At 36.6% G+C, this 25,856-nt stretch overlaps 1 protein-coding gene across 2 annotated transcripts in view; it reads right to left on the reverse strand.

Annotated features, from left to right (window-relative positions):
• TCERG1 (transcription elongation regulator 1) overlaps nucleotides 1-25,856 on the reverse strand; it is an 80,495-nt gene that overhangs the window by 47,134 nt on the left and 7,505 nt on the right. Inside the window, exons 2-9 of one of the 2 annotated variants that reach the window (XM_006874507.1) lie at nucleotides 24,549-24,774; nucleotides 22,252-22,404; nucleotides 20,857-21,298; nucleotides 15,203-15,445; nucleotides 10,511-10,573; nucleotides 9,224-9,424; nucleotides 5,211-5,323; nucleotides 3,918-4,006 (exon numbers count right to left, since the gene is read on the reverse strand). In XM_006874507.1, coding sequence (XP_006874569.1) covers nucleotides 3,918-4,006; nucleotides 5,211-5,323; nucleotides 9,224-9,424; nucleotides 10,511-10,573; nucleotides 15,203-15,445; nucleotides 20,857-21,298; nucleotides 22,252-22,404; nucleotides 24,549-24,774 — 1,530 coding nt within the window. The remainder of the gene's footprint in view (nucleotides 1-3,917; nucleotides 4,007-5,210; nucleotides 5,324-9,223; nucleotides 9,425-10,510; nucleotides 10,574-15,202; nucleotides 15,446-20,856; nucleotides 21,299-22,251; nucleotides 22,405-24,548; nucleotides 24,775-25,856) is intronic. The other variant, XM_006874508.1, reaches the window with a different exon arrangement.

Below are 25,856 nucleotides of genomic sequence, written 5' to 3' on the forward strand. Positions count from 1 at the left end.
ATGATAGCGTAGTGGTTACAAATCGGGCTGCGAACCGTAAGGTCAGCAGTTCGAAACTACCAGCGGTTCCGCAGGAGAAAGATGAGGCGTTCTGCTCCCATAAAGATTAACAGCCTCGGAAACCCTGTGCAGGGTCGCTATGAGTCGGAACCGACTCCACGGCACATAACAACAACAACAGACTGCTAACCACAGGTCGGAGGTTCCCGATACAGGATTGCTCCGAGTTAAAATTGACTTGAAGACACTTAACAGCAACATATACATACATACATGTTGCTGTTAAGGGCTATCAAGTCGCTTCCAACCCATAGAGACTCTGCAGACTCTGCATAGGATTTCCAAGAAGCAGATGGTGAGCTTGAACCTCCGACTTTGCAGCTCAAATGACTTTGCAATCCAGCACATTCACACACAGTGCCACACTGGAACTACACACACACACACACGTGTATATATAATTCATTCTGAGAAAAATACCCTTTCAGTTACTTCCAATTTCAGACTATTTGCTTCTCTGCATCACTGGCTCTTGATCGTAAGCTACCTCTTGAAATGGCTGAACACAGACCATTTTATTTTGGTACAGTGACTCTGTGTATTCCCTTTCATCTTATTTTGATGCATTCTACATCATTTGATATTTTGCTCATAGAATCCTTAAATATTACAAATTGAGGCTTGAATTTTTTCCCCCCATTCTTTCCACATGAGAAACGTTGAGTATTTTCTTCCACTTTGGTTTTCTAACTCCAGTTCTTCGCACATTCCATTACAATGTTGACTTTGTCTTCACAAGCTGCTCTTTGACATTTCCTCTTCAGCTCTTTCATCCCTTCAGTTCTTTAATATGCTTTAGCATCTGTAAACTGGAGAACCAGCTTCAGAGTTTCTTCTCACATCAATTTTGGCCTTTTCCTTCTTTCTTGTCTTCCTAATGACCTTTTGCTTTCTTCCTGTATGTTCTTGATGTCATTCCACAATTCTTCTGGTCTTCGGTCTTGAGTGTCTAATGCATCAAATCTGTTCCTGAGACAATCTCTGAATCAGATGGGACATACAGTCATATTTTGGCTCTCATAGACTTATTCTCATTTTCTTCAACTTCAGTCTGAATTTGCATATGAGCAATTTATGGTCTGTTTCACAATCTGCCCCTGGTCTTGTTTTGACTGATGATAAGGAGCTTTGTCACCGACTCTCTCCACAGGTGTAGTCAATTTGATTTCTGTGTATTCCATTTGGTGAGATTCAGGTATAATTATGTTTAATGTTGTTTAAAAAACGTATTTGCAATGAAGAAGTCATTGGGCCAGCCAAATTCTACAGTGCGAGCGCCAGCATTTTTATCACCAAGGTCATTATTTTCCAATTATTGATCATTCTTTGTTTCCAACTATTGCATTCCAATCGCCAGTAATTATCAATACATCTTGATTCCAGGTTTGACCAATTTCAGACTCAAGAAGTCGATAGAATTCTTCAATTTCATCTTCACTGGCTTTAGTGGTTGATAACGTAAATTTTTGGAGTCCTGGTTTCGTGCTGTAGGGTGATGCACCAGACTGCAAAGCCATCTGAACTGCAAGGTCGGCAGTTCAAGTCTACCAGCTACTCCTCAGAAATCCTACACAGGGTCGCTATGGCTCAGAACTGACTCAATAACCCTGAACAACAAAAACCATTAACTGGTCTTCCTTGTAGCCATATGAATCTCACCCTATCACAAAGTTGTACATCAAGACAAATGGTGGTATGTTCCTTTTGATGATGAATGTGACACCATTCTTCCTCAATTTGTCATTCCTGGCAGTGTAAACTGTGTACCTATCAGATTCACAATGGCCAAAGCCAGTCCATTTCAGCTCACTAATGCCTAGGATAGTTGTCTATGAATTTAATTTGATTTTTGACAATCGACAATTTTCCTAGATTCATACTTCATATATTCCGTGTTCCAATTATAAATTGATGTTTATAGCTGTTTCTCTTCATTTTCAGTTGTGCCCCCATCAGCAAAAGAAGGTACCAAAGGTTTTACTCCATTTGCGCCATCACGGACAACTCGATATTGAGGAGGCAGCTCTTCCCAGTCGTATTCTGAGTGCCTTCCAACCTGAGGGGCTCATCTTCCAGCACTATATCTGATAACATTACGGTGCTCTTCATCATGTTTAAATATTCAACTTACTGGTGTTAATAGTGTTCCACTGTAATTCATAAGGTTTTCAATAAGTAAATTATTTTAAGAAGTCCGTCTCTCTCCTTCTTCCTAGTTTGTTTTTTTCTGGAATCTCATCTGAAGGAGCAGCTAATGGGTTGAATACTGACCTTGTGTTCAGTCTACTGCTGATCCTACAGCGCCCTTAAAGAAATTCAAGTGCAGTGAAAACACACACTTATAAAACTTAAGCTTAATTTTTCAAACTAAGATATTCTGAAAATTAACGACTACAATCACTGTACCAAATCTGAACCAGTGATTTACATGATCAACGAACAGATAACTCAGAGCATAATAGCTATGTACATGGGTAAAGTTAAAAAGTATTGCTACAAAAATCATACGAACTCTAGTAAACAAAAATAGCACAATGTGAAGCTATAACCTCCATCTCTCTGAAGGTGGTTCATCTACCTCTCTATCCATTCCAACAAAGAATTCTGAGCTCTTCAATTTACTCCATGTTTCAACAGCAGTTTTGGCATCCTCTAAAATTTCTCACAACTTTCCTAGCTTTTTCTCATCAATACAGTTTTTCATTTTCTGAAAACTTCTTCCTTAGTAAGACTTCATGATCGTCTGTATCCTTCAAGAAAATCTGTCGAGACTACCACTCTGGGATCTCAAAAATGCAGCCATCATAACCTTCAGAGCTGACCTCTCTGCCTTGAAGTAAACTGTCCCAGCAAATCCCCGCAGAAACCAGTTTTTATTCGACCTTGCTCTCTAGATTATATCTGGTAAATTCAAGACTCATAGCGACCCTGTATATGGTTTCTGAGGAATGGCTGGTAGGTTTGAACTGCAAACCTTGTGATCAGCATTCCAGTGCTTATCCCACAGTGGCACATCAAGACTCATACCCAATTAAGATTCATTTCATTTAAAATAGTTTTCAATAGCTCCAATCTTGTTACAAAACTAATGGAAAGATCAGCCCTTTGAGCCATCAGATCTTTATGTAACACCTTTGGAATGCATGAAGCCAAAAGCTTGCTGAGGCCAAGATTTTCACGTACAGTTGAAATAGCCGACTCATGTAAGATCTCAACTTCAGTACATATGGCATCAATGATAAAACCTGTTTTTCTTCCACCAGTTTGTAGACTTTAGCTAAAGTTTCTTCATTGGTCAAGGTTGATGGTTTTCTTTTCTAGGTTATCTGTAAGGTTTTCCTGACCTTCCTTAAAATTTTTGATTCATCTAAATAGTGTAGTTTTATGTGGGGCAGCATTCTCATGAACTTGTTCCAAAACTTCAATGACTTGAAATTTTGTCCACTTAAGTTTTGTTTAAAATTGAGCACAATTCCTGACCTCAAAATAGTTTTATTCCATGACACGAAAAGTTTTTTTTTGTGGAAGGCACCCTAACAAAACTATGACACGTACATTACTGAGAAAGGAAGGAATTAGAAAGCCAAGCAAAAAGAAAAGTAGCCTACTCAGCAAGACTTGAATAGCTTTACATCGCTCTATAAATTTATATAGAGTAAATATGTACATGGCCACATGACAGGAGCTTCAAAAAGTTCACGGAAAAGGGAAGGAAATGATAATGAAATTCTTCCATGAACTTTTTCAAGCCCCTTCATATATAATAATAAATATTTAAAGTGTTAAATTCAACAGTCAAGCACAGCCCTTTGGGGGCAAATTACAACAAACAAATAATTCATGGATTAAGTACCTACCAAGGAGTTCCAGGAATAGGTGTAGTAGCTACTGGCTTTGCCTTCTGGGCAGCCTTTTCTTCTTCAGTCATTTCCTCTTCTTTAGGTTCCTATGAAGAGGTAATACTAGACTGTTGTTGTTGTTAAGTGCTGTTGAGTCAGTGCCAACTCAGAGAGATCCTTAAAGGGTTTCAAGGAACAGTTGGTGGGATTGAACTGCCTACACCTCATGGTTCAAAGTCCAGTGCTGATCCTACAGCACCACACCATTTAATTAATATAATAAAATGTTTAATGAAATCCCTCAAAGTACAATATACTTATTAAGTTCTGCTGCTAGAATGGAGAGAACAGGCACAAATCTTACGAGTAAAAATTTCCAAGGAAGTTCTAAATACTTGCCCATAGAAAGAGCCCAAGGAGTCCGGATGACACAAACAGTTAAGCACTCAGCTTCTAATCAAGATTGGCATTCAAACCCTACCTTCAGATCCACATAAACAAGATCTGGTGATCTGCTTCCATAAAGATTAGAGCCGAGAAAAACTTATGGAGCAATTCTACTGTCACATGGTTTGCTATAAGTCAAAACATAACAGAGGCAAATTCCCCAACAGTAGAACCCAGAGGCACAAAATTAGTTCGAGTCCTCTTCAAGTTGTTGTTGTTGTTAAGTGCTATGTAATCCATTCCAACTCACAGCAACCCTGTATATGGTTTCCAAGAAGAGTCTGATACGTTTTAACCACAAACCTTGTGGTTAGTAGTCCAAAACTTTTCCTGCAATGTCAAAACAGAACTCGCTCTTCATGTGAGCTTGTTTCTGATTTCTACTAACTTTCCTACTAATAAAGCACAGTAATCATTATTTCCAGCATGAATAAAGGAAACATCAAAAATCGGAGCTCTTTAAGACTATACAGGGACGTTTCATGCTATGGCATAACAGTAAGAGAGGACATACAATATACTAGGGGGCTTTTCAAAGTTCATGGAAAATTGGAATTAAAAGATAATGGAACTTTTCTTTGAACTTTTTGAAGCCCCTTCATATAACTAACATTCCTATGAAGCTGCATTTATCATTTTAACATGTACCACTCTAGAAGTTAAGAGACTAGGCCCAGGATTTGGTCCAAAGCCTGTTCTTTCTATGGGCCTCAAAGGAAAAATCAAATTAGAAGTTTCAAGAAGCCCTAAAATTTTAGAGGTCATAATTATGACAACTATTTAATTCAAGTGGATTTCCAGTTACAATAAATTGTACCAAACAATCAATGCTGGTATCCTGGCTAACAGGGCATGGTCCTATACCTCCTTTATCTCCTTTATAGGTTCTTCTTTAGAATCCTCCTCCTCTGTCTCCATTGGAAGCGGTTCTTCAGAGGGTTCTTTCATTGGCTCTTTAATCTTCTCTTCTAGTTTTTCTATCAAAAAATTAAGATAATGTTGATTGTAATATAATTTTCCAAGAATTTACAAAGACTAAGCAGGTAAGATACTTCAATTTCTAAGTATTAACTATAAAAATAATACATCCTTTATAAAAGATCTGGAACTAGGCACACACAGACATTGCAAAATGCCAAACATTGTGAAAATTACACAAACAAAAGACAAAATAGAAGAGTCAGACATATGAAAAATTAGAATCGTATGTGCATCAAAAGATTTCACCAAAAGAGTAAAAAGGGAGCCCACAAAATGGGAAAAAATCTTTTGTAATGATCTATCAGACAAAAGACTAATTTCTAAAATCTACAGGAAACTACAAGGAGCTCTGGTAGCATAGAGGTTACAAATCGGGCTGCGAGCTGTTCCGCGGGAGAAAGATGAGGCTTTCTGCTCCCGAAAAAATTTACAGTGTCTGAAACCTTGTACAGGGTCACTATGAGTCGGTACCAATTCCACAGCACATAACAACAACAACATAGGAAACTACAAAACCTCTACAAGACAAATAACCCAATTAAAAAATGGGCACAGGACATGAACAGACAACTTCACCAAGGAAGACATTCAGGCAGCCAACATATATATAAAGAAATGTTCATGATTATTAGCCATTAGAGAGATGCAAATCAAAACAACAATGAGATATCATCTCACATCAGCAGTAACAGTGAAGTTCAAAAAAGTGGAGGACAATAAATGCTGGCGAGGATGTAGATATACTGGGACTCTCCTACATTGCTGGTGGGAATGCAAATTGGTCAATCACTCTGGAAAACAGTATGGTGCTTCCTCAGAAATTTAGAAATAGAAACACCTTATGATCCAGCAACTTCTCTACTTGGTTTATACCCACAAGAAATACAAGCCTTAACCCCAGTAGATATATGCACATCAGTGCTAACAGCAGCACTATTCACAATAGCAAAAAGATGGAGACAGCCTAAGTGCCCATCAACTGAAGAATGGATAAACAAACTGTGGTACATACACACAATGGAATATTTTGCTACTTTGAAGAATAACAAGGAAGCTGCAAGCCACCACATAACATGGATGAATCTTGAGGACATTAAGCCGAGTGAATCTAGCCAGTCATAAAAAGGCAAATGTTGCATAAGACCATTACTGCAAAGTCTTAAAAAAAAGATACCAGTACCAAAAGAAAATAAGTATCTTTGTTGGTTATGCAGGGCGTGGTGGGGAGGGCGGGGACAGTAGTGCACAGGGTAGGGGATAGATACATGACAGTTCGGTGTTGGGGAGAGCAATACACAAGAAGGGGGAGGGGGATGGAAGAACAGGTAAGATAGGGGAAGACTGAGGCAGGTTTGAATGGGCTAAACGGGACAGAGGTAAATAGTGATATATGTTCAATCTTGGCACAACAAGGCTCTGGGATACAGGGATCGAAGCATAGCCTGAAGAGTGGAAATAATGTTAAGATGCTTGACTGTCTTATGAATATTGGTTTCCCTTGCCTAATAAGACACTTGAGTGGAATAGCAAGGAATATTAGGAAACAAGATTATAGAAACGTCTTCTGTCTATAACTGATTGGAATATATAAAAAGGGTTCTAGAATTTGCTCAGTAAGATAAGCTTCTTGCAGAGCCTTGGTAGTGTATAGGACCTTAGGTGGGATCCTGAACCCCATTCAGAACCTTCTGAGGTGGGACATTCCCACTAGAAAGGTTATTCAAACCAGCCAGAAACTGCTAGAAAAACAGAAGATACTTCTTGAAAGATTGGGAGAAAAAAATCCAAAACAAAAAGAGCAGTCTGATTAGCTACTACAAGAACAAGTAAGTTTTTCACTGGGGAGCCATAAAGGCAAGCAATCAAGTCCCTTCAGGGCAAGCCCCCCTCCAAGACCAAAACTCAAAGGGAACACATGAGCAGGCATAAAAGCTTGCTGGTGACCACGTGGGTCTACTGGTGAGTGGAAGATGGGGAAAGGGAGCAATGAAAAAATAATGGGTTGAGTTCAATCCAAGTTCCATAGACTCCCGCTGACCTGGAACTGAGAGAGAGAACAGGAAGGGCTGGTTGGTCTGAAGTGTGGTGAGACCTGGGGACTCCTGAGCCCATGAACAAGGACCTAGTCATAGAGAGCTACAGCTGAGAGTTAATTATCCAGCTGATATGAAGTGAGGGGAGAGGCACAAGAAACCCCAAACTTGCAGATAGTATCCACTTTACCTATCCTTGATGGCTTAATGATCAGAACTCAACTAAAGGAAATTAAAAAAGCAATTTTTGATAAAGGAAACAGGTATAAATTACTACAATTTGATAAACTTAACCTATATTTATGGATTTAGTAGCTCAAAATACCAACTACGAGGGAAGGAATCGTCACATCAATTATCAATCCTATCCCCTCTGTATACAGGGTTGAATTGGGATGGGCAACTTATTGGCTACCTAAAATGAGGGCACGATAAAGGCACGAAGTGACTGGCTTACAAGTTTTCAAGAGGCAGTTTAGTTTAAGAATGTGAGGGGAAAGGTACAGTTCCCAATAAATAGCTTACATCTTGTCTAGACAGGTCTAGTGAAAAGAGATCCTTATGTTTCAATAGTGACTAATTGTTACCCTGACTAACTGCAACTGTCATAACTGTAAATGTAGACGTTTTATAACAGAAAGGGGTAGTAGTTAATCTTAAAGTCCAGGAACAGAGGACCGTAGGACCATCAAGGGAGAAGAGCTTGAGTGGAATGTGGGGCACTATCTAGAGAGGCAGACACACCACAGATGGAGGTAGAGATGAAGACATGGAGAGAGAGAGCAGCTGAGGACTCTAGACTCTTGGAAAAAGACTGAGAGCTGGCGGCCAGGAGGTAGGCATACAGAATGTGCCCTTTGGTTGTTTAAATTATTACATATTCCTGTGTGTTTTTTGTGTACATCCCCCCAACCAAAAAAAAACCCAGAAGGAATGGAAGCAAATACTGTTGAATGACAATGCACAGCAGAGATTGTAATTAATTAGTGCAATGAATGAAATGATGAGTGTAAAACCAATGTAAACTATCGCTAAATTCACATTTAAAAAAAAAAAAAAAGAACTCATAAGAGACATTGTTGTTGCTGTTGTTAAATGCCGTCAAGTCAGTCCAAACCCACAGAGACCCAGTATAGGGTTTCCGAAGAGCAGCTGGTGAGCTTGAATCGCCAACCTTCAGGTTCAACTGACCATGCAGTCCTGTGTATTAACCCACAGTGCCACACATAGCCTTTGCAAATGCCAGTGGGGTACTGAGGCTAATTTGCTATTAAGTATATCAATCACCAAAAAAAGCAAGACATCCAGAATTAATGTAATGCTCAATTTCAAATACTTTGCTTTACCAATTGAGACTATTTGTAGAGAAAATCTAATTGGACTTCAGAGGGACATAGTCCTCCAGATCATTCATTTGTCATTTATAGCAATCACTCCTTTTACTAAAATGGATAAGCCATTAAGATACTTAGAAGCAAAATAGGGTCTTGTGATATAAAAACTTGTGAATCTTCTTCATCTAGAACTCCAAGGACCTAGTTTCTTCACAACACATACAACACGCACATTCCTCCCTTTTCAACATCATCAGTCTCAATAAAGGTAACAGTAATTACATAATTCCCGACAATAGTAAAAAAAGAAAATGAACTGAAGAGCAGCCAAGTTATTTGTTGGTTTGAGTAAATAAGTAGAACTGGATTTCTATACAAATGTATATAATTAATTCTGCAGAAGCTACCTAAGAACTATGTCACTAGAAAATTTCTCGAAAGTATTAAAAAGGAACTCAGAATTCCAGATCACATTCTGTTTATAATGTCACAGTTCAGATCCCTTCGTAAGTCATTAAAACAACTATACCTTTTTCCTTTAGTTCTTGTGGTTTTTCCCAGGTTGATTCTAATGTTCTATTGTTATAATAATATGTTTTCCCATCTGCTGTTTTATATTCAGTCCACTCAGAAACTGCTGTTGCTCCAGCCAAGGTAGCAGGTGAAGCAGCAATAGCAACCTGGGGATGTATCATGGGTACAATAGGAGGAGCCATTCCTGGCAATACACCTAAAAGAAGAAGAATAAAAAAATTAGATGCATGTATCAAATTGAATTACAAAGACTTTAAAATATGAACTTAAGGTTTTCTATTAAATAAAAAAGTCATATAAAAAGATTTAAATATTACATAGTTCTATTTCCCTGGTTTTTGGGTTCTAATGCCTCAATTCAATTAGCCTCAGAAATTTCAACCCAAGTATCTTAAGAACTGTCAGGAATTTGGGTCTCCCTAATCAAAAGCTTTAACATATTTACAATATATTATCTACTTATAATTGGAAATATGTGTTTCTAAATATAGTTTATCAAATTCATATGAAATCAAGAACAAGCATTATTTCCTGAGGCAAAAATTCCTTTCTAGTTAACATACTTAAAAATGTTAGAAATAAAATTCTGTTTTAAAGTAAATGATAGTTTATCAAATCTCTTTAATATACTAGATGATTAAGTCAAATATCCCTACAAACCCTTTAAGTAAGTTAAGTTCACTCTTTTTCAAAATGGAAGCAAAGCTGCTTCTATTTTTAAAGGAGAAGCGAAGGGTTATTTTTTAAACTGGTATTATAATATAAAAATATAAAAACAAAAATGAAAAAAATATATGTGTAAGTACCAACACAAATTGTACAGTAAAATTTAGCTGCTTGTGGTTACCTTACTTCAATAACTTTAAAATACAAATTTATACTATACACAAAATATTCACACACATATACTCACTAGCATGCAAGCATATTCACATCACTTTACACATGGAAATGATTTTTTTATATTTAACTTAAAAACACACATCAAAAAAATAAAATTAAATGCTATGAATGAGAATGAGGTTGTTTACAATTATTACATAAATTAAGATATAAAGTGATCTGACCTTATTTTCTTTTGTGAACCAAAGAAGCTAATTCTATAGGCAATTGGAAAAATTAAGTGTTGGCCAAATATGAAAACTGCATTTATACTTCTCATTAAAAAGAAAAATATAAAAAAATCCACTCACTTGGGCAAAATAAATAAAAGGATAAACAACAACATTCACCACCATGCCAACTTACAGACAAAACAAACTAAGATGGTTTTAAAAATTACCGGTCTTGGTGGTAGCGACTGTCTTTACATACGGGCAGCTGACTATTTGCATCATTGCTACACCTGTAAAATGGATAAGCAAGCATAGGTTGGAAAGCTGCCATTGTATGTCGGCTACCACTGGAATTCAGGGAAATAATTTACCACTACAATTTAGAATGCTATTTCCAATGAAAAAGACCAAGAATGGAATAAAATTTCTTTCTGCTTACATTTTCCAGAAGTGGTGCCAAATCCAAAACTAACTCTAAATTACAGCATCAATTACCTTTTTATCAAACCAGCTATGACAACATGTGAAGGAGTCTCAGGAGTTTAAATTCAATAAAGAAAAGCCCCCTTCAATACACGTACATAACAAGTTCTCATGTGGGACTTTTCCCACAGGTCATCCAACCCATGCTGCTGTTACTTATATACCAGTGAAAGGCAGATGCAGCATGACACTGACCAAACACTCATCTTTCTTTATGCAGCTACTAAGTTGAAGCTACAAGTAGGAGCTGAAGCGTAGACCACAACCATGCAGAGTAGATAAGGAAAAAGGATAAAGAGTGGAAGGGAAAGGAAGACTGTAAGGTATGAGATGGATCCAAATACTCCAGAAGAGAAAGGGAGCAACCTAACTAACGACAAACTGTCCAAGATGAGTGCCTACTCTATGGACTCCCATGGGGTCGCTACACTATGGAGGCAGGCTCAAACATTAAGAAAAATGGAGTCCCTTTAAAATGACTTGGCTATTGGCTTCAGAAACCTCTATTATTTAAACTAGCTGGTGTGGTGCTATGGGTTAAGCACTGGTCTGCTAACCACAAGGTTGGTGGTTCACATCTACCACTCGTCAGAAACAATTAAGGGGTGCTGTGAGTCAGAACTGAGTCGATGGTACTTAATAATAACAAAGTAGCACTTGCATTAAAGACTGGAAATTAAATACAGTTCTTAGAAGAATGAAAACTCATCATGATTTTTTAAAAAGAGAATTTTTTTTTTTAAGTTGCAAAACTAAGACTTATTAACTGAGAAAATTCAAAATTGAAGGTGAATTTGAAAAAATATAAAGGGTGGTAGTGTAAGTGCCAGTTGTGTGCCATCGAATTGGTTCCGACTCGTAGTGACCTTGTATAGGGTTTTTGAAGCTGTAAATCTTTATGGGAGCAGAAAGCTTCATCTTTCCCCCATGGAGCAGCTGGTAACCTCAAAACTGCTGACCTTGTGTTTAACAGCCCAATTCATAACCTACTACGTTTCCAGGGCAAGAGAAACAATTTTACTTTTTGCCTGAAAAACTAAACTTACAGTGGTACCCAGAACAACTAAAAGTAACAACAACAATTATTATTTTCTCAATTACAGGACAAGGAAAAAAACTTATTTCCTAATTAAGAGACTAAAATTAAAATTAAACCCATGAATTCATAAACAATATAATCATGTTCACTCACACACAAAAAAAAATTTACAAAGTTTTTTTATTCTATTTTTTAATTAGTACTTTAAGAGAATATGAAAGCTAAACTATCAATTTGAAACTAGAACAAAAGCAATGGATCATATAAGTTTTCTGAATAAAGTATATGTATTGTTTTGTTTTATTGTTTCTAATGGAGTTCTGGACTTCTAGTGTAGCACTGTAGGATCAGCACTGACTGGAAACCACAAGGCTGGCGAATCAAACTCACCAGCTACTCCTTAGAAACCCTATACAGGGTCGCTATGAGTCAGAACCAACTCGATGGCACTCAACAACAACAGAGCCCTAGTGTGGCAACACAGGATAAGCTCCCGACTGCAAGGTCAGTATGAACAGCAAGTTGGTGGTTCAAACTCACCAGCTGCTCCAGAAACCCTCTACAGAGTTGCTATGAGTTGGAATCAACTAGACAGAACTTAACAACATAAAATTAAATAAATAACAGAAAAATTCATTAGATTACAGAAGTTGTACCATGTATATAAGTTTAAGTTAGTAAATACTGCCACCTGCAGGACCAATGAACTTATTCACTAGAAATTAAATTCTTAATATATATTTTATTTTATTCTCAAATATTGTTCTACAAAACCATTCTTCAAATAATTTTCAACATACTAACTAAAGAGAAGAAAATAAAATCTATTAATATGTGAACTTACTACCACTGTTTAAATCTCTTGGGCCAACACAGAAGCCTTACATAAGGAAGCATCAAAAAGTTCATGGAAAAATGGAATTAAATAGCTTTCTCTCTCAGTAATTACATGCATCTTATGAAAATAACCGAACATTTCAATTTTTAGGTTGTTTTTTTTAATCCCTTTTTAAAGGATTTTTAAAGGATTCTTACAACTCTGCCTCAAAATATGTTCTATTAAGCAATTACAAAATTTCACTAAGCATTCTAGACAAATTTGAGCTACTGAATGTAAGTGTCCTAAAACTCAGTAAGAGGTCGTAGTTTTAAAAGTATAGACCTACAGTCCTAGTCAATGGACCATCTCCACTATCCATTTCTTATTTCTGTAGTTCAGTAATTCTTCCCCATTTGATTGTTGCTGTTGCTGGGCACTATCAAGTTGGTTTCTACTCACAGCAACCTTGTACAGGGTAGAAGCGGCTGGCCGTTTTGAACTGTGTCTAGCAGTTCAGTGCTTATCCTACACAGTGCTCCTTGATTAAACATTCTTATTGGAGCCATACAATGTTATTCCATATAAATTACATGCAAATCTATCCTGTTGCCCTTGCTGCCAAGCAGAAATAAAGAAGGTAATACAGAGAGAATGAACATAATGTACATGAAGCCTAATGGAAGATTTGAGGAGAAAAATAACTCTTTTCACTAATGCATCTTGGAGAACTGAATTAAAAGTGAAAAGGAGGGGAAAAAAATCAAAGAATATTAATATTAAAAAACCCTTAATATATTAACAAATATACCTGTTACCACTAACTTCTTCATCAGAAAAATCTCGGTATTCTGAATACAATCTTACAGATATCTAAAAGTTCTAGTCTACCTGACTTATGTCACTAGTGGCTTCCATTTACTGAATGCCTTTTACTGCTAAGCACTTCATTGGTACTACTTCATTTGGTGATTCACCACCACTTGTTCTAAAATTTTTAATGATGGGATGAGGATCAGGGAAGAACACGTGATCAAAATGTAGCTATAGCTAGAATTTAATTGTAGCAAAGTTCTACTTGCTATAAAATGAATTCTGCTACCTGCTCCTTTTATTCACAGTTCAATTGCTAAGACAAAAGAGTTAAGTTTCAGACAATAGTCTTTCATATACCTTTCATATATCTTGCCAACTTTTCCATATCACTCAATTCAGGAACTAGTTTCAGTACTATCCCTGACCCTAAAGCAGATCAAAATTGGAGCAAGAGGCTATGATGAAAATCTATTCTCCATTTATCACTTAATTTTCTCCAAAAAGTATATGAAAAATGAAAAGTATCCAGTTGCTTATCTTAAAGGGAAAACCCCCAGATTTAGAAAAAAACATTTTTGGCTTTTTTTCTTACTTCTAAATGGTATGAATTTCATATACTGGAACTATAAATTATCTAACAGTGCAGAAAAGATTTTCTTACCAAAAAAAAAATTTTTTTCCCCATGAGTGTATCTGAAAGTGTTCTTTTAAAATGGTCACAAGGAAAAGATAATTAGGACAACAGTGATGCTGTATTACAACCCTGTTGTTAAAAAGGAACTAGTTATAACAAACTGGCAATAGTGAAAAGAATGTGAAATTGGAAACAAACCTAGGATCTATTCATCATTACTACAAACAAGCTCTATGACTTTAACCTCATTATAACACAAGGAAACATGGATCATGGATCAAGGATCCCTTAAAGTAATAAAATTGCTTCATTTCAAATATGTTTAACAGCAAATGCATTCAAATTAGGATGCCCAACATTATACCTATTCAATCCCTATAGGAAGAATTCTACTGCATAATCTTATAGATCCTTTTCTAGTCATAAAGTGATTTCCCCAAGACAATAAAAAAATTCACAATACTTGTGGCTTTAACTGGTACATGTTAAAATGTTATTTCACAATCATTACTAATCAACCTCTGGTTTCTCTTTTATATAAATTTTCTATATTTTTTCATAATTCATTTTCTTCGTCATATAGCATAGTTATTAAGAACAAGGTACCTGGATCTGGAATGACCAGTCTGAAATCCCAGCACAATCACTTACTTAATAACTAAGCAATCTGAGCAAAGAATTTAACCTATCTATTCACCTACCTCATATAATGATTTAAGAATACTATATGAATACATGTAATTATAAGGGTTTAGAACAATTTGTAAATCACTTGACTTGAATTAGCTGTTTGGACTTGTGACTTTTCAACTTCAGACTCAATCCCTTAAAAATATTGCATTTAGAACATATTTACATGAAAAATATGATCATTTTTCATTCTTTGAGGCCATTATCCCAAATAAGTTTAATTTTAAATGTGGCTCTAATTTTAACACATGTAAACAACAACAAAAAAAGGACATTTACCAAAACTTAATAGAAAATATTGCAGTTAGCCATGAATCTTTCAAAATGTTTCAAACAGGTAAGATTCAAGGCAAGTTTCAAATGTAACAGACACATGAGAACGAACTAATTGACAATATGGAAAACATAGCTGGAAAGACTACTATAATCTCATGGTTTACCTGGAAGTGGAATTGGCATGCCAGGAAGGGGAACACGAAACGGAGGTACCATTACTGGTGGAAAAGCAGGTATTGCTGCTGCAGGTTGAGGTACTGAATGAGGAACAGCAGGAGGTAACGTCTGGGGGTGAGGTTGAGGAACAGTTTGCACAGGCGTGGCTGTAGGAGCAGGAGTTGAAACACTAACTGTAGGCGTGGCAGCTGAAACTGCAGAACTTGGGGTCTGATCTTGTGTTGTGGGTGCTGATAAAAGATAAAACAAAAGCATGTATCATTCCCTCATAAACGATACTACTATACTTACTCATTCATTCATTCAGTCATTCAATATTTAAACGCCCACACCATGCACTGCAAGATATTTGAAAAAAGATACCTGCCTTCAAGAAACTTGAAAATAGTCACTTAAATAAAATACATTAAAAAAATAATGAAAATACAAAACGAATGAGATAAATGTGTAAGAGTAGATCAAGTCCTAGCAACCATTTCTCACTGTGAAGGGGTACAGAAAATTTTACACTGGGGTGATGGGCCTCAAAAGATTAGGACCTCAACAAGACAAATGGGGGAGTGACAGAAATAGTACAAAGGCAGAGTAAAAAACAAGTAAATGTTTTAAAAGCATGCAAGTCAAATCAACCAGAGACAGACACACAGGATACCAACCAGTGAACTATGGTTAGAAAGGGAGGCCAGAGGCAGAAAGAAGGCCTTGGACAGACAGAAGCCTAAGGAGTATACACTTTCCTGGATAGGAAAAGGGGAAACCTTATGTAAATGCATAGAAAATCATCTAGAAGAACACACACAAAAATATGCGGACAGAGTTGCCACTGGGAAACTTTTACTTTTTTAGTATGTTGTTATTAAGTGCACTCAGGTTGGTTCCAACTCAAAGCGACCCTGAGGGGGCTTCAAAAAGGGTAGTGGAAAAAATGTATTTAAAGATAACAGAACTTTTCCATTAAATTTTTGAAAACCCCAACTTGTATATCCCTCACTGTTGTTGTCCATAAGTGCCGTGGAATGGATCCCAACTCATAGCAACCCTGTATAGGGTTTCCAAGGAGCAGCTGGTGGGTTTGAACTGCTGACCTTGTGCTAAGCAGTTCACTGCTTATTCTACAGCGCCACACCAAGACTCCATATCCTTTACTGTTGTTGTTGTGAAGCGCCACCGAGTTGGTTCCAACCCAGAGCGACCCTGTGTAGGGTTTCCAAGGAGCAGCTGGTGAGCTTGAACCGCCGACCTTGCAGTTCAAACAGCTTTGCAGTCTGGTGCATTAACCCACAGCGCCACACCAGGACTCCAATATCCTTAGTGAAGGGGTAAAAACTCAAAAACTAATATTCTTCTCTCCTCAGTGTTTGAGATTTTAAAGAACTAATTAATGGGTTATTTGTGTGATTCCATTTATGTAAGAAAAGACGTGAGTAGAGTAAGGATTTCTGTATGGAAGAGTAATAATTAGCATTCATCTGATGAATTAACCTTCCAGAAGTATTATGTGGAAAGGAAGAACAGCTACTACCACATTATTAGAAATGTCCAAGTAAAGGAAAAACAGATAAAAAGATATGTGAGTAACAGATGACTGACTGGATATGAACAAATGGAGCCAAAAATAATTCAAGATTCTCTATAGTCAATTTGCAAAACAAATGATTAAAAAAAAAACAAAAAACAAATACCCCTCACGTTTGCATTATTTATTGTGAAATTCCAGATAATTTGGGTTCCCCTAAGGTAGTATTTCTAAATGCCATAAATGTTTCATCCCTAGTAGTCACATTTAAAATTAAGCTGTGACCCAAAAAAGAAATCCATAGTTAATACTTAAATTTTTTTTTTTCCAGTTTCCAAATAGACAAAACTTTTTTATTATTTGTTTATAACTCATCTTGTTTCAAAACAAAACTCACTGGTAACAAATACTTTTTCTTGATATAAAGAAAAGTACCAAACTCTACCTATATTGGTTTAAGAATAAATTTATCAAATTAAATGGAATGAAAGCAATGCTTCCCCAAATCTTTATGCCAATTTTAAACTAAGGGGAAGTCTATGGTTTAATACAAACCACCCACTTATTCAAACTGACAACACAGTATGTCAGCGTCTGGACTTATTTTTTCTCTTCCAGCTGCTAAAAATGAAAAACTCACTTAGGCTGGAAAGCTGTGAGCAATTCCATACTTGTTAATAAGGGACTCACCTTGGCTAAATAGACAGCAGGGCCAAACAAGTATCTTCAGGGGCCCAGGAATGAATTGTTGGTCTAGCATAGACCTAGCCTTAGGGTACAGTATCACATTAATATAATTTATAACAGTGTGAAAATAAATACAAATTACATGCAACATTTGCCCAGCCCCATACATATACTATCTAGCATTTATAATCTACTTATAATGGCTGAGAATATATCTAATTATTCTTCACAATTTCCTGAAAAGTAGGATTGCACCATCATTTTTCACAAATTCGAACAAGATAAAATGAGTTTATTGCTCAATGGGATTAAAATAAAATAAAAATATTCTTAATTTTTAAACCCATTTACTCATAGATCTAGAATTTTCTCCAAACTATATTGTAGTATTTAGACATAACAACTTAAATTACGACCCAAAGTACTACACTAAGGAAAATGAGTTACAAAGGTATCAAATTTCAGGTAGAAAAAGATGGCAAAAAACGTATTTACTAAACCCATTTCTCTTGTTGGCTCAGGATTTTCTTAACTTGATTAGTGGTCATGAGGGAAGGGCAATGAAAGAATTAAATGGGAAACTGGAAAAAAGGTGTCTAGAATTTACTGGGTAATTCCTACTAACTCCATTTGTCAAAACAACTATAAAGCACTAGGCTTCAAAATATACTACTAATCCAGTCTCAGAGCTTAACTAAAAAAGGACAAGTAATTATATAACAGAGAGCTATTAAGACTCATGATATTGAAACAAGTAGAAAACAGATGGTCAAGAATACTCAGAAGGACATCAACATTGATGCTTAAAAGGCATGAGTTTGCTATTTTAGAATAATGGTCTCCAATCTCTGAATGTTGTTGTTAAGTGCTGTCGAATCAGTTCCGACTCATAGTGCTCCTGCATAGGGTTTCCAAGGAGTGGCTGGTAAGCTAGAATCACCAACCTTGTAGTTCAAACTGACTTTGCAGTCCACTGAAGGGCAGGGCAAAAAAAACCCAAAAAAAAAAAAAAAAAGTGAGTAATATTTCAGATTATAATTCAACAGATAACCACAGAATACCTGGGAGCTACTAACAGACCATTTTGATAAAGAATATGTAAGCTGTTGTTGCTAAGTGGCACTGAGTAGATCGTAACCCACAGCAACCCTGAATAGGGTTTCCAAGGAGCAGCTGGTGAGCTTGAACCACTGACATTGTAGTCCAAACGACTTTGCAATCTGACGCATTAGCCCACAGCGCCACAACAGGATTCCAAAGACTATGTATAGGATAAAGTATATGGCTACCCATTGTCCTTAAAACAAAATTATTACTGATGCCTCCCTTCCTAAGATGGTAAGAGTTCTGGTGGTGCAGCGGGTTAAAAGTTAGGCTGGTAACTGAAAGGTCAGCAATTCAAACCCACCAGTCTATCTATGGGAGAAATAAGAGGCTGTCTGCTCCCTAAAATACACAGTATGGAACAGTTCTACTCTGTCAATATGAGTCAAAATCTACTCGATGGCAGTGGGTTTGGTTCTTAAGAAGGAAAGGAACAAAATACAAGACAGATTCTCCACGTAGACTAGTATTGCCTTTCTTAATCCATTTCTCCCATCACTACCATAGATACGCCATGAAAACTGTCAGCCTTCTTTTCTGTCTGCCATACAGTTTCTGAAAGGATAGCAATATAAAAAGACAAAGATCCTCACACAGTAGCTACTATCACTGCTATACATCCATATCAAAATTCACCTATCTATGAAAGCAAACAGACTTCTATTTATATTTTTCTATTTGGTGCATTTCCCTCCAAGTTGTCTAAAATATATTAGGTAAGGTCTTAAAAAAAGTAAATGACTCTCCATATTACATATATCTTCAATCTTTAGTTTCTTATACTGATAAAATGAACACAAATTTAAATAAACTATCATGAAATTTCCTTCTTATACATGTATCTCACAGGGCAACAATAAACATTTATATACTAATAATATTAACTCAAAAAGCTCCCTGAAGTACCAAACAAAGGTAAAAAAAAAAACAACCCCAAACCCTCATTTTTTTGTTCCTTTTTCTTATTTACTATCCAGGTAATAAAATAATCCTAATTATAATCACCTTGTTTGTTGTTGTTGTTATGTGCCGTGGAGTCGGTTCTGACTCATAGCCCCCGTACAGGGTTTCCAAAGCTGTAAATCTTTACGGGAGCAGAAAGCCTCATCTTTCTCCCACGGAACAGCTGGTAGTTTCGAACTGCTGACCATGAGGATTAGCAGCCCGATTCATAACTACTACGCTACCAGAGCTCCTTAATCACCTTGTAGGGATAACTATAATTCCTCAGACCAGCATCACAACAAATAATCAAGTTAAAAAAAAAAAAAAATCATCATTTAAATGCATGGGCTCAATCTCAAGACTATAGAATAAGTAACAACACACACAGAAAAATAAAACGTAACAGTATTGCAGTAGTATAGGTACTAACAATCTTAAACAAATTAAGATTCTTCTATTTTTATGCACGATATCCACTGGCATTTGATTCCCATCTCTTAGGAAATATATAACCTTTAAGCCTTTGTCATTTCAAAATGGAATATTCTGACTGCTTCTACCTCAACTCCTGATTTCATCATTCCTCTAGGCCCTCCACACCTTTGTAAGATTACAGAAAAGTTCATAGTAAATGCCTGATTTCAACACGTGCCACAAAACCAGAACCTAAAAAGAATTTCCAAAATACTGTATTTATATAGGCCCTTACTGCCAGCCTCACCAACAAGCCTTTCTTAAGACCTTTCATAACCTAGTCTGATTCATACGCAATCCTGTAATCAACATCAACCTTGTTCTATTGCTTCAGGAGAATTTCCTCCACAATTCCATAAATTACAATTCTTCTAATCTCTTAACCGTCATTCAAGCCATTCCCTCTACCTGAAAAGACTCTCATGTGTTGGCCTACTGAAATCCGACCTACTATCCTTTATGATCAATCTCAATACCCATGTAGCCTACCTACATCTTCCCGTTTCTTGAATTCTTATCTTTATTTTCGTTATGTAATTTTATACACTATACTCCAACTGCTTACTGTATTATTCCTGCCACAATTAGAAAACAAAGTGGAAGCTCTTTGTTAAGATAGGAGGCCAAATCTTATACCTATTTTACAAAATCCGGAACGCTCCTCATAGTCGCCCAACTTTAAGAGTTAACTCTGCACTTCCCCAGTTTAGTTCCATGACTTCACCTGGACAATATAGTCCTCTATTAATTGTAAATGTCACTTCTTCTCTAATCCAGAGTTATAATAATAAACATATATTTTTTTAAAATCAAGAAAAACACTAGAAATTCTAGGATCATTTCAGAATACAATGCAGTCTCTACTTGCTCATTTCTCTAGCCCCTAAGAGAAAAAACAAGCAGGCTGGTACTCACTTGATACTGTTTGTGAAACCGAGGTGGCCGTTGTAGTGGTGGATGTGGTAGAAGATGGGGTAGATGACGATGTTGAAGTGGATACTGCAGGAGCTGGGCTACTAGTAGTAGGGGTGGAAGCTCCTACTGCTTGTGCTTGCACTTGGGCCTGTGCTTGCGCTTGGGCCTGTGCTTGGGCCTGGGCCTGGGCCTGGGCCTGAGCCTGGGCCTGTGCTTGAGCTTGTGCCTGAGCCTGGGCCTGGGCCTGAGCCTGGGCCTGGGCCTGGGCCTGGGCCTGGGCCTGGGCCTGAGCCTGAGCCTGAGCCTGAGCCTGAGCCTGAGCCTGAGCCTGAACTTGTGCCTGGGCTGCAAGCATAGGTGTCAGTTCTGACTGTTGAATAACTTTAACTCCATCTGGCTTGGTCCATGCAGATTCACGTGTCCGAGCATTGTAGTAATAAACCTGAAGAGAAAGGAAACGTTATTGGTGTCATAGATTCTGCCACTATAAAGGCAAATATTTTTTCTTACAAGGTATTTTTTTAAAAATAAACTCAGAAAATATAACAAAATTAGTTGTCCATATAGTATAGAAATATAAATAAACGTTTTTCTGATTTTCTAGAATCAGCACATATTTTTAACTTACACGTTTACACAAAAGGAAAACTAATGTTTTATTTAGTGCAGAAGTCTCAGCAGACCTAAGACTGCCATTCTTGGAAAGACTTGCTTACAGAGGTGGCCCTAGGCTGGCATCTGGGAATGTGGATTTCAAAAGATTTATCATGGATCATGGTAGCTTAACTGCTCATACAAATAATGTGGTTTATGCTAAACATCTCCTTTCCTGAGAGTCTAGAATTTTAATGCATACTCTGGTAGGGTGTACCTATATGACCAGCTACCAATGAAACCCTCAACTCCTAGGTACAAAAAAGTGAGCTTCCCTGACAGACCACATGTCACAAACATTGTCCAAATCCCATGCTGTAGGAATTAAGCAAATTCTGTGTGATTCCTCTGGAAAAGGACTCCTGGAAGCTTATACCTGTTTTTGCTTGAACTTCATCCATACATTTTTTTAATCTTTGTATCCTTTCACTGTAATCAGTTTTAGCTGTGATACAACTCTATGCTGAGTCTTCCTAGAGAATTTCCAAACCTGAGGACAGTCTTGAGGACCTTGAATCGTATCTAAACTACAATCTTAATCTTCCAGAATCAGAGGTAAATGTGTGTTAGTACTCCAGACATCCTATGTCATCGTAGATGACCAATCCAGTTAGCCTTTCCCAAAATTATACTCCACCCCATTTGCCCTAGGTGCATTCTTAATTGGTAAGGATGCTGTTAATTGATATCTCATTACTCTCTATCATGAGGAAGACAACTCAAATATATTTTATAATTTACCTTCCCATCTGGAGTTTTATTTTCAACCCATATTTCCTCAGTAGGAGGCAATGCTGGAGTTCCAGGAGCAGTCACTGGAGGCATTCCGGGTGGAAACATCATACCCGGAGGAGGAGGCATGGTTCCCATGGGTGGAGGCATGAAAGGTGGTCTCTATTGAGGTACAAGAACAATGGTGACTTGTACTGATATTTTTTTCCCTGAAATTATTACTGAAATATACCCCAAAGCAAGTAAAGCTAGTATTATAGTCTATTCAAATACATTCATCTAGGCTGTTTAAGTTTCTCAAATGATTCCTAAAAGGAGGAAATAAAATATCAAAACACTAACAGTAGTCGCCTATGGGTTACAGAATTATGTACAGGTGATTTACTTTACTTTATTATAAGAAATATATTAACTAGAAAAATATTGCTGTCTCATATTTTTAATACCAAATAATATAACTCAATATCGTCTATTTTTTTGTGGAAAATTCAGATTCAACTTTTGAGGCATACTTTTTTTTTTTTTTAATTTCTAAGAACTAACATCAATTCTTCCCAATCTCTGATACTTCCCTTTACTGTCATTCTTCAGTGATTCCTGAACCAAGCAATTCAATGGGCAATCACTGTATTTTACTAAATAGTGGTCGGACATTTTAAAAACAGATTTTGAATACGGATTAAAGTAGAATTCCTCTGTAATTTACTAATAGCAATAAAATTCAAATGATCCAAAGCACTTTTCTCTGGACAATGGAATTGACACTATAAAAATGTGGAACCATGCCTTCTTTCTCTAAAAATGTTTACTCCAATTTTTTTATTCAGTCTAGTGTCTTTCATGTATCAACACATGTTCTACAAAATATCGAACTCAAGTATATCTCATGCACTATTAACTGTACATCACTTGAATTTAATGTAAAAACCACAACTATCCATCAAGATCAAGGAAAGCATCATGACATGAGAAAGTATCTCATTATAATACTTGACCTATTTCCAACAGAAATATTACAATATTCTGAAATTAGATTAAACTTAATGGTATAGAGACTAGAAGAAATTCAGATGAACACAGTTATGATAAATAGATCAAAAATCTATTTCTTATTTTGAAAACATAAAGCAATCTGGCAGTTTCTTTAAAAAGTTGGAGGGACTATTTATTACTGTTGTTGTTGTTCTTGTTAAGTGCCGTCAAGTCGATTCCAACCCACAGCGACCTTGTATAGGGTTTCCAAGAAGCAGCTGGTGAGCTTGAACCACCAACCTTGCAGTTCAAAAGACTTTGCAGTCTGCCGCATTAGACCACAGTGCCACATGACTATTAGGAAAGCATTTAAGTCATTAAGCCAACTATTATAACCTGTCTTGACCATAATCACAACCCCTTCTAGCACATCAGCATCATTTTCCACTTTTCATATAGTCGATTCTTGATTAACTAAGCTAGAAAGGCAAATTATACCCCATTTATTTGGTTTCAGAATTTTACAGACTGGACAGAATAAGAAAGCATAGATATATACTCAAAACAAAACAACCTCAGAAGTAAACATTTGAGAGTTGATACCTTTATGACCTCATTTAAGGCAATGAATCTAGATACACTACAAAGAGAAATGTTCCATATTAAAATACCAGGAAAGTTTTCTATTTAAAGAAATTCCATAAAAATCCTTTCCTAAAGTAGTAAGATTATCTTATTCTCTATTTTGTCCCCTGCAAAAGAAAAAAAAAAAAAAATCTATACATTGTTTATAAAATGTATTTGTTGTCATCTTCCAGGCTCTATCTTAGGCATCATTTCTAAAACTATTTACTCAGCTCACATGTCACTGAAAATCAATTTCTCCAATGCAAACATTTCAAACTTTATTCACCATAACATTTATTAAAAATAATCCTCAGGGATACAAGCAGGTAAAAATTGGCCTATCTAATCCTATATTTTTAATGCATACTTTTCTACAACCATTTAAGTTCCTATTCTGAATTGCTGTATTAATTACTGCTACCACTTCTTTATGAGTCCTACTGTGGTGCTATGGCTTACTTAATGCGTTAGAATGCAAAGACAGTTTGAACCACAAGGTCAGAACCCCTGCGTGGGGTTGGAACTGACTCAATGGGCACTTAACAACAACAACCACTTCTTTGAAAACAACATGTTAACATGAATTTTTCTTCACTCCCATTATCCAAACTACTGAAATTATTTCAGAACACAAGTTTTTAATACAAAACCCATAAACAACATTGATGCTGATTCCAATGAGGAAACAAGTCTCAACAATTCTTTACCTGGAGGTGTGGAGGGCCCATAGGTGGAGGAATCCCTCCTGGAGGAGGCATTGGTGGCATACTAGGATCAAAAGGAGGACGTCCAAAGGGGGGCCGAGGCGGTGGTGGAGGACCTCGCATCATCCCAAAAGGTGGAGGAGGACGCATGAGAGGTGGTGGGCCACGCATAACTGCATTTGGAGGGGGAGCCGGGCCTCGGAACCTCAAAGCCTGCTGTTGAGCCATCCTGCATGGTAAAGCATTAAATAACATTTTCTTAATAAAAATTTCAAAAACTAATCTGTACTTACATTGCATTTTAAAATGCCTTAAGAGTGCACAGAGATGGAAAGTCATCATTTTGGAGCCATCAAGATAAAAATGGATCAGTAAGAATGATCAATGGATGCTAAATCTATGAATAAGTTTTGATGAGGAGGATATCTGGTCTTGAAATATCTCCCAACATACTATTTATCAGATGCAAGGGAGGGTCACTGACTATATAATAGAGAAATTCAGCAACACTTTGAACAAATGATCAAAATGAGTATTACGGAAGGACAGATGGATACTGTGTTTGAGAGGAACACAAGAAACATTAGATTATAAAATAAAGAATGGTGTAATTTTAAAAAAGAGAGGGGCCTGAGTTCTTCAGAATGGTCAACATCATAAAAGACAAAGGAAAAATGTGGAAATGTTCCAGATTAAAGGAGATTAAAAGACATGTCAATACAAAACTCTAGACAGGATCCTAAACTGGAAGGAAGAAATGCTATAAAGAACATTATTAGAATAGTTGATGACACTGGAATAAAGAACATGAGTACATGAGAATAAAAAAAAAGGACTGCATCAATGAAAATTTATGAAGTTGATAAGAGAAAGATCTATTCTTAAAAAAAAAAAAAAAGTATGTAAGGGTAAAGAGCTACATATGCTTTATGTATTTTACCCTCAAATGATTCCTAATGACAGAGAGCATGTGTACAAATGAGAAAGCTAATAAAGAAAATGTGTGCAAATGACAAAGCCAATGAGGTAAATTCTTAACAATAACTGTACTATCGCTATTTTTGCAACTTTTTGTAATCTGAAAGTATTCCAAGCAAAAAGTTTTAAAAGGAGATGGGCAGGGTGTAAGAGATTACTAGAATTTTCTATAGGGAAAGTGGTCCCCCTTCCAGTATAACCCAGCCCTAACTCCCTAAACACTCACACCATTTTTAAGTTGTTGTTGTTGTTGTTAAGTGCCGTCGAGTCAGTTCCGACCCATAGCGACCCTGTACAGGGTTTCCGAGGGTGTAAATCTTTACGGGAGTAGAA

The sequence above is a fragment of the Chrysochloris asiatica genome, unplaced genomic scaffold (genome assembly GCF_000296735.1).
Source record: "Chrysochloris asiatica unplaced genomic scaffold, ChrAsi1.0 scaffold00280, whole genome shotgun sequence".
Taxonomy (NCBI): domain Eukaryota; kingdom Metazoa; phylum Chordata; class Mammalia; order Afrosoricida; family Chrysochloridae; genus Chrysochloris; species Chrysochloris asiatica.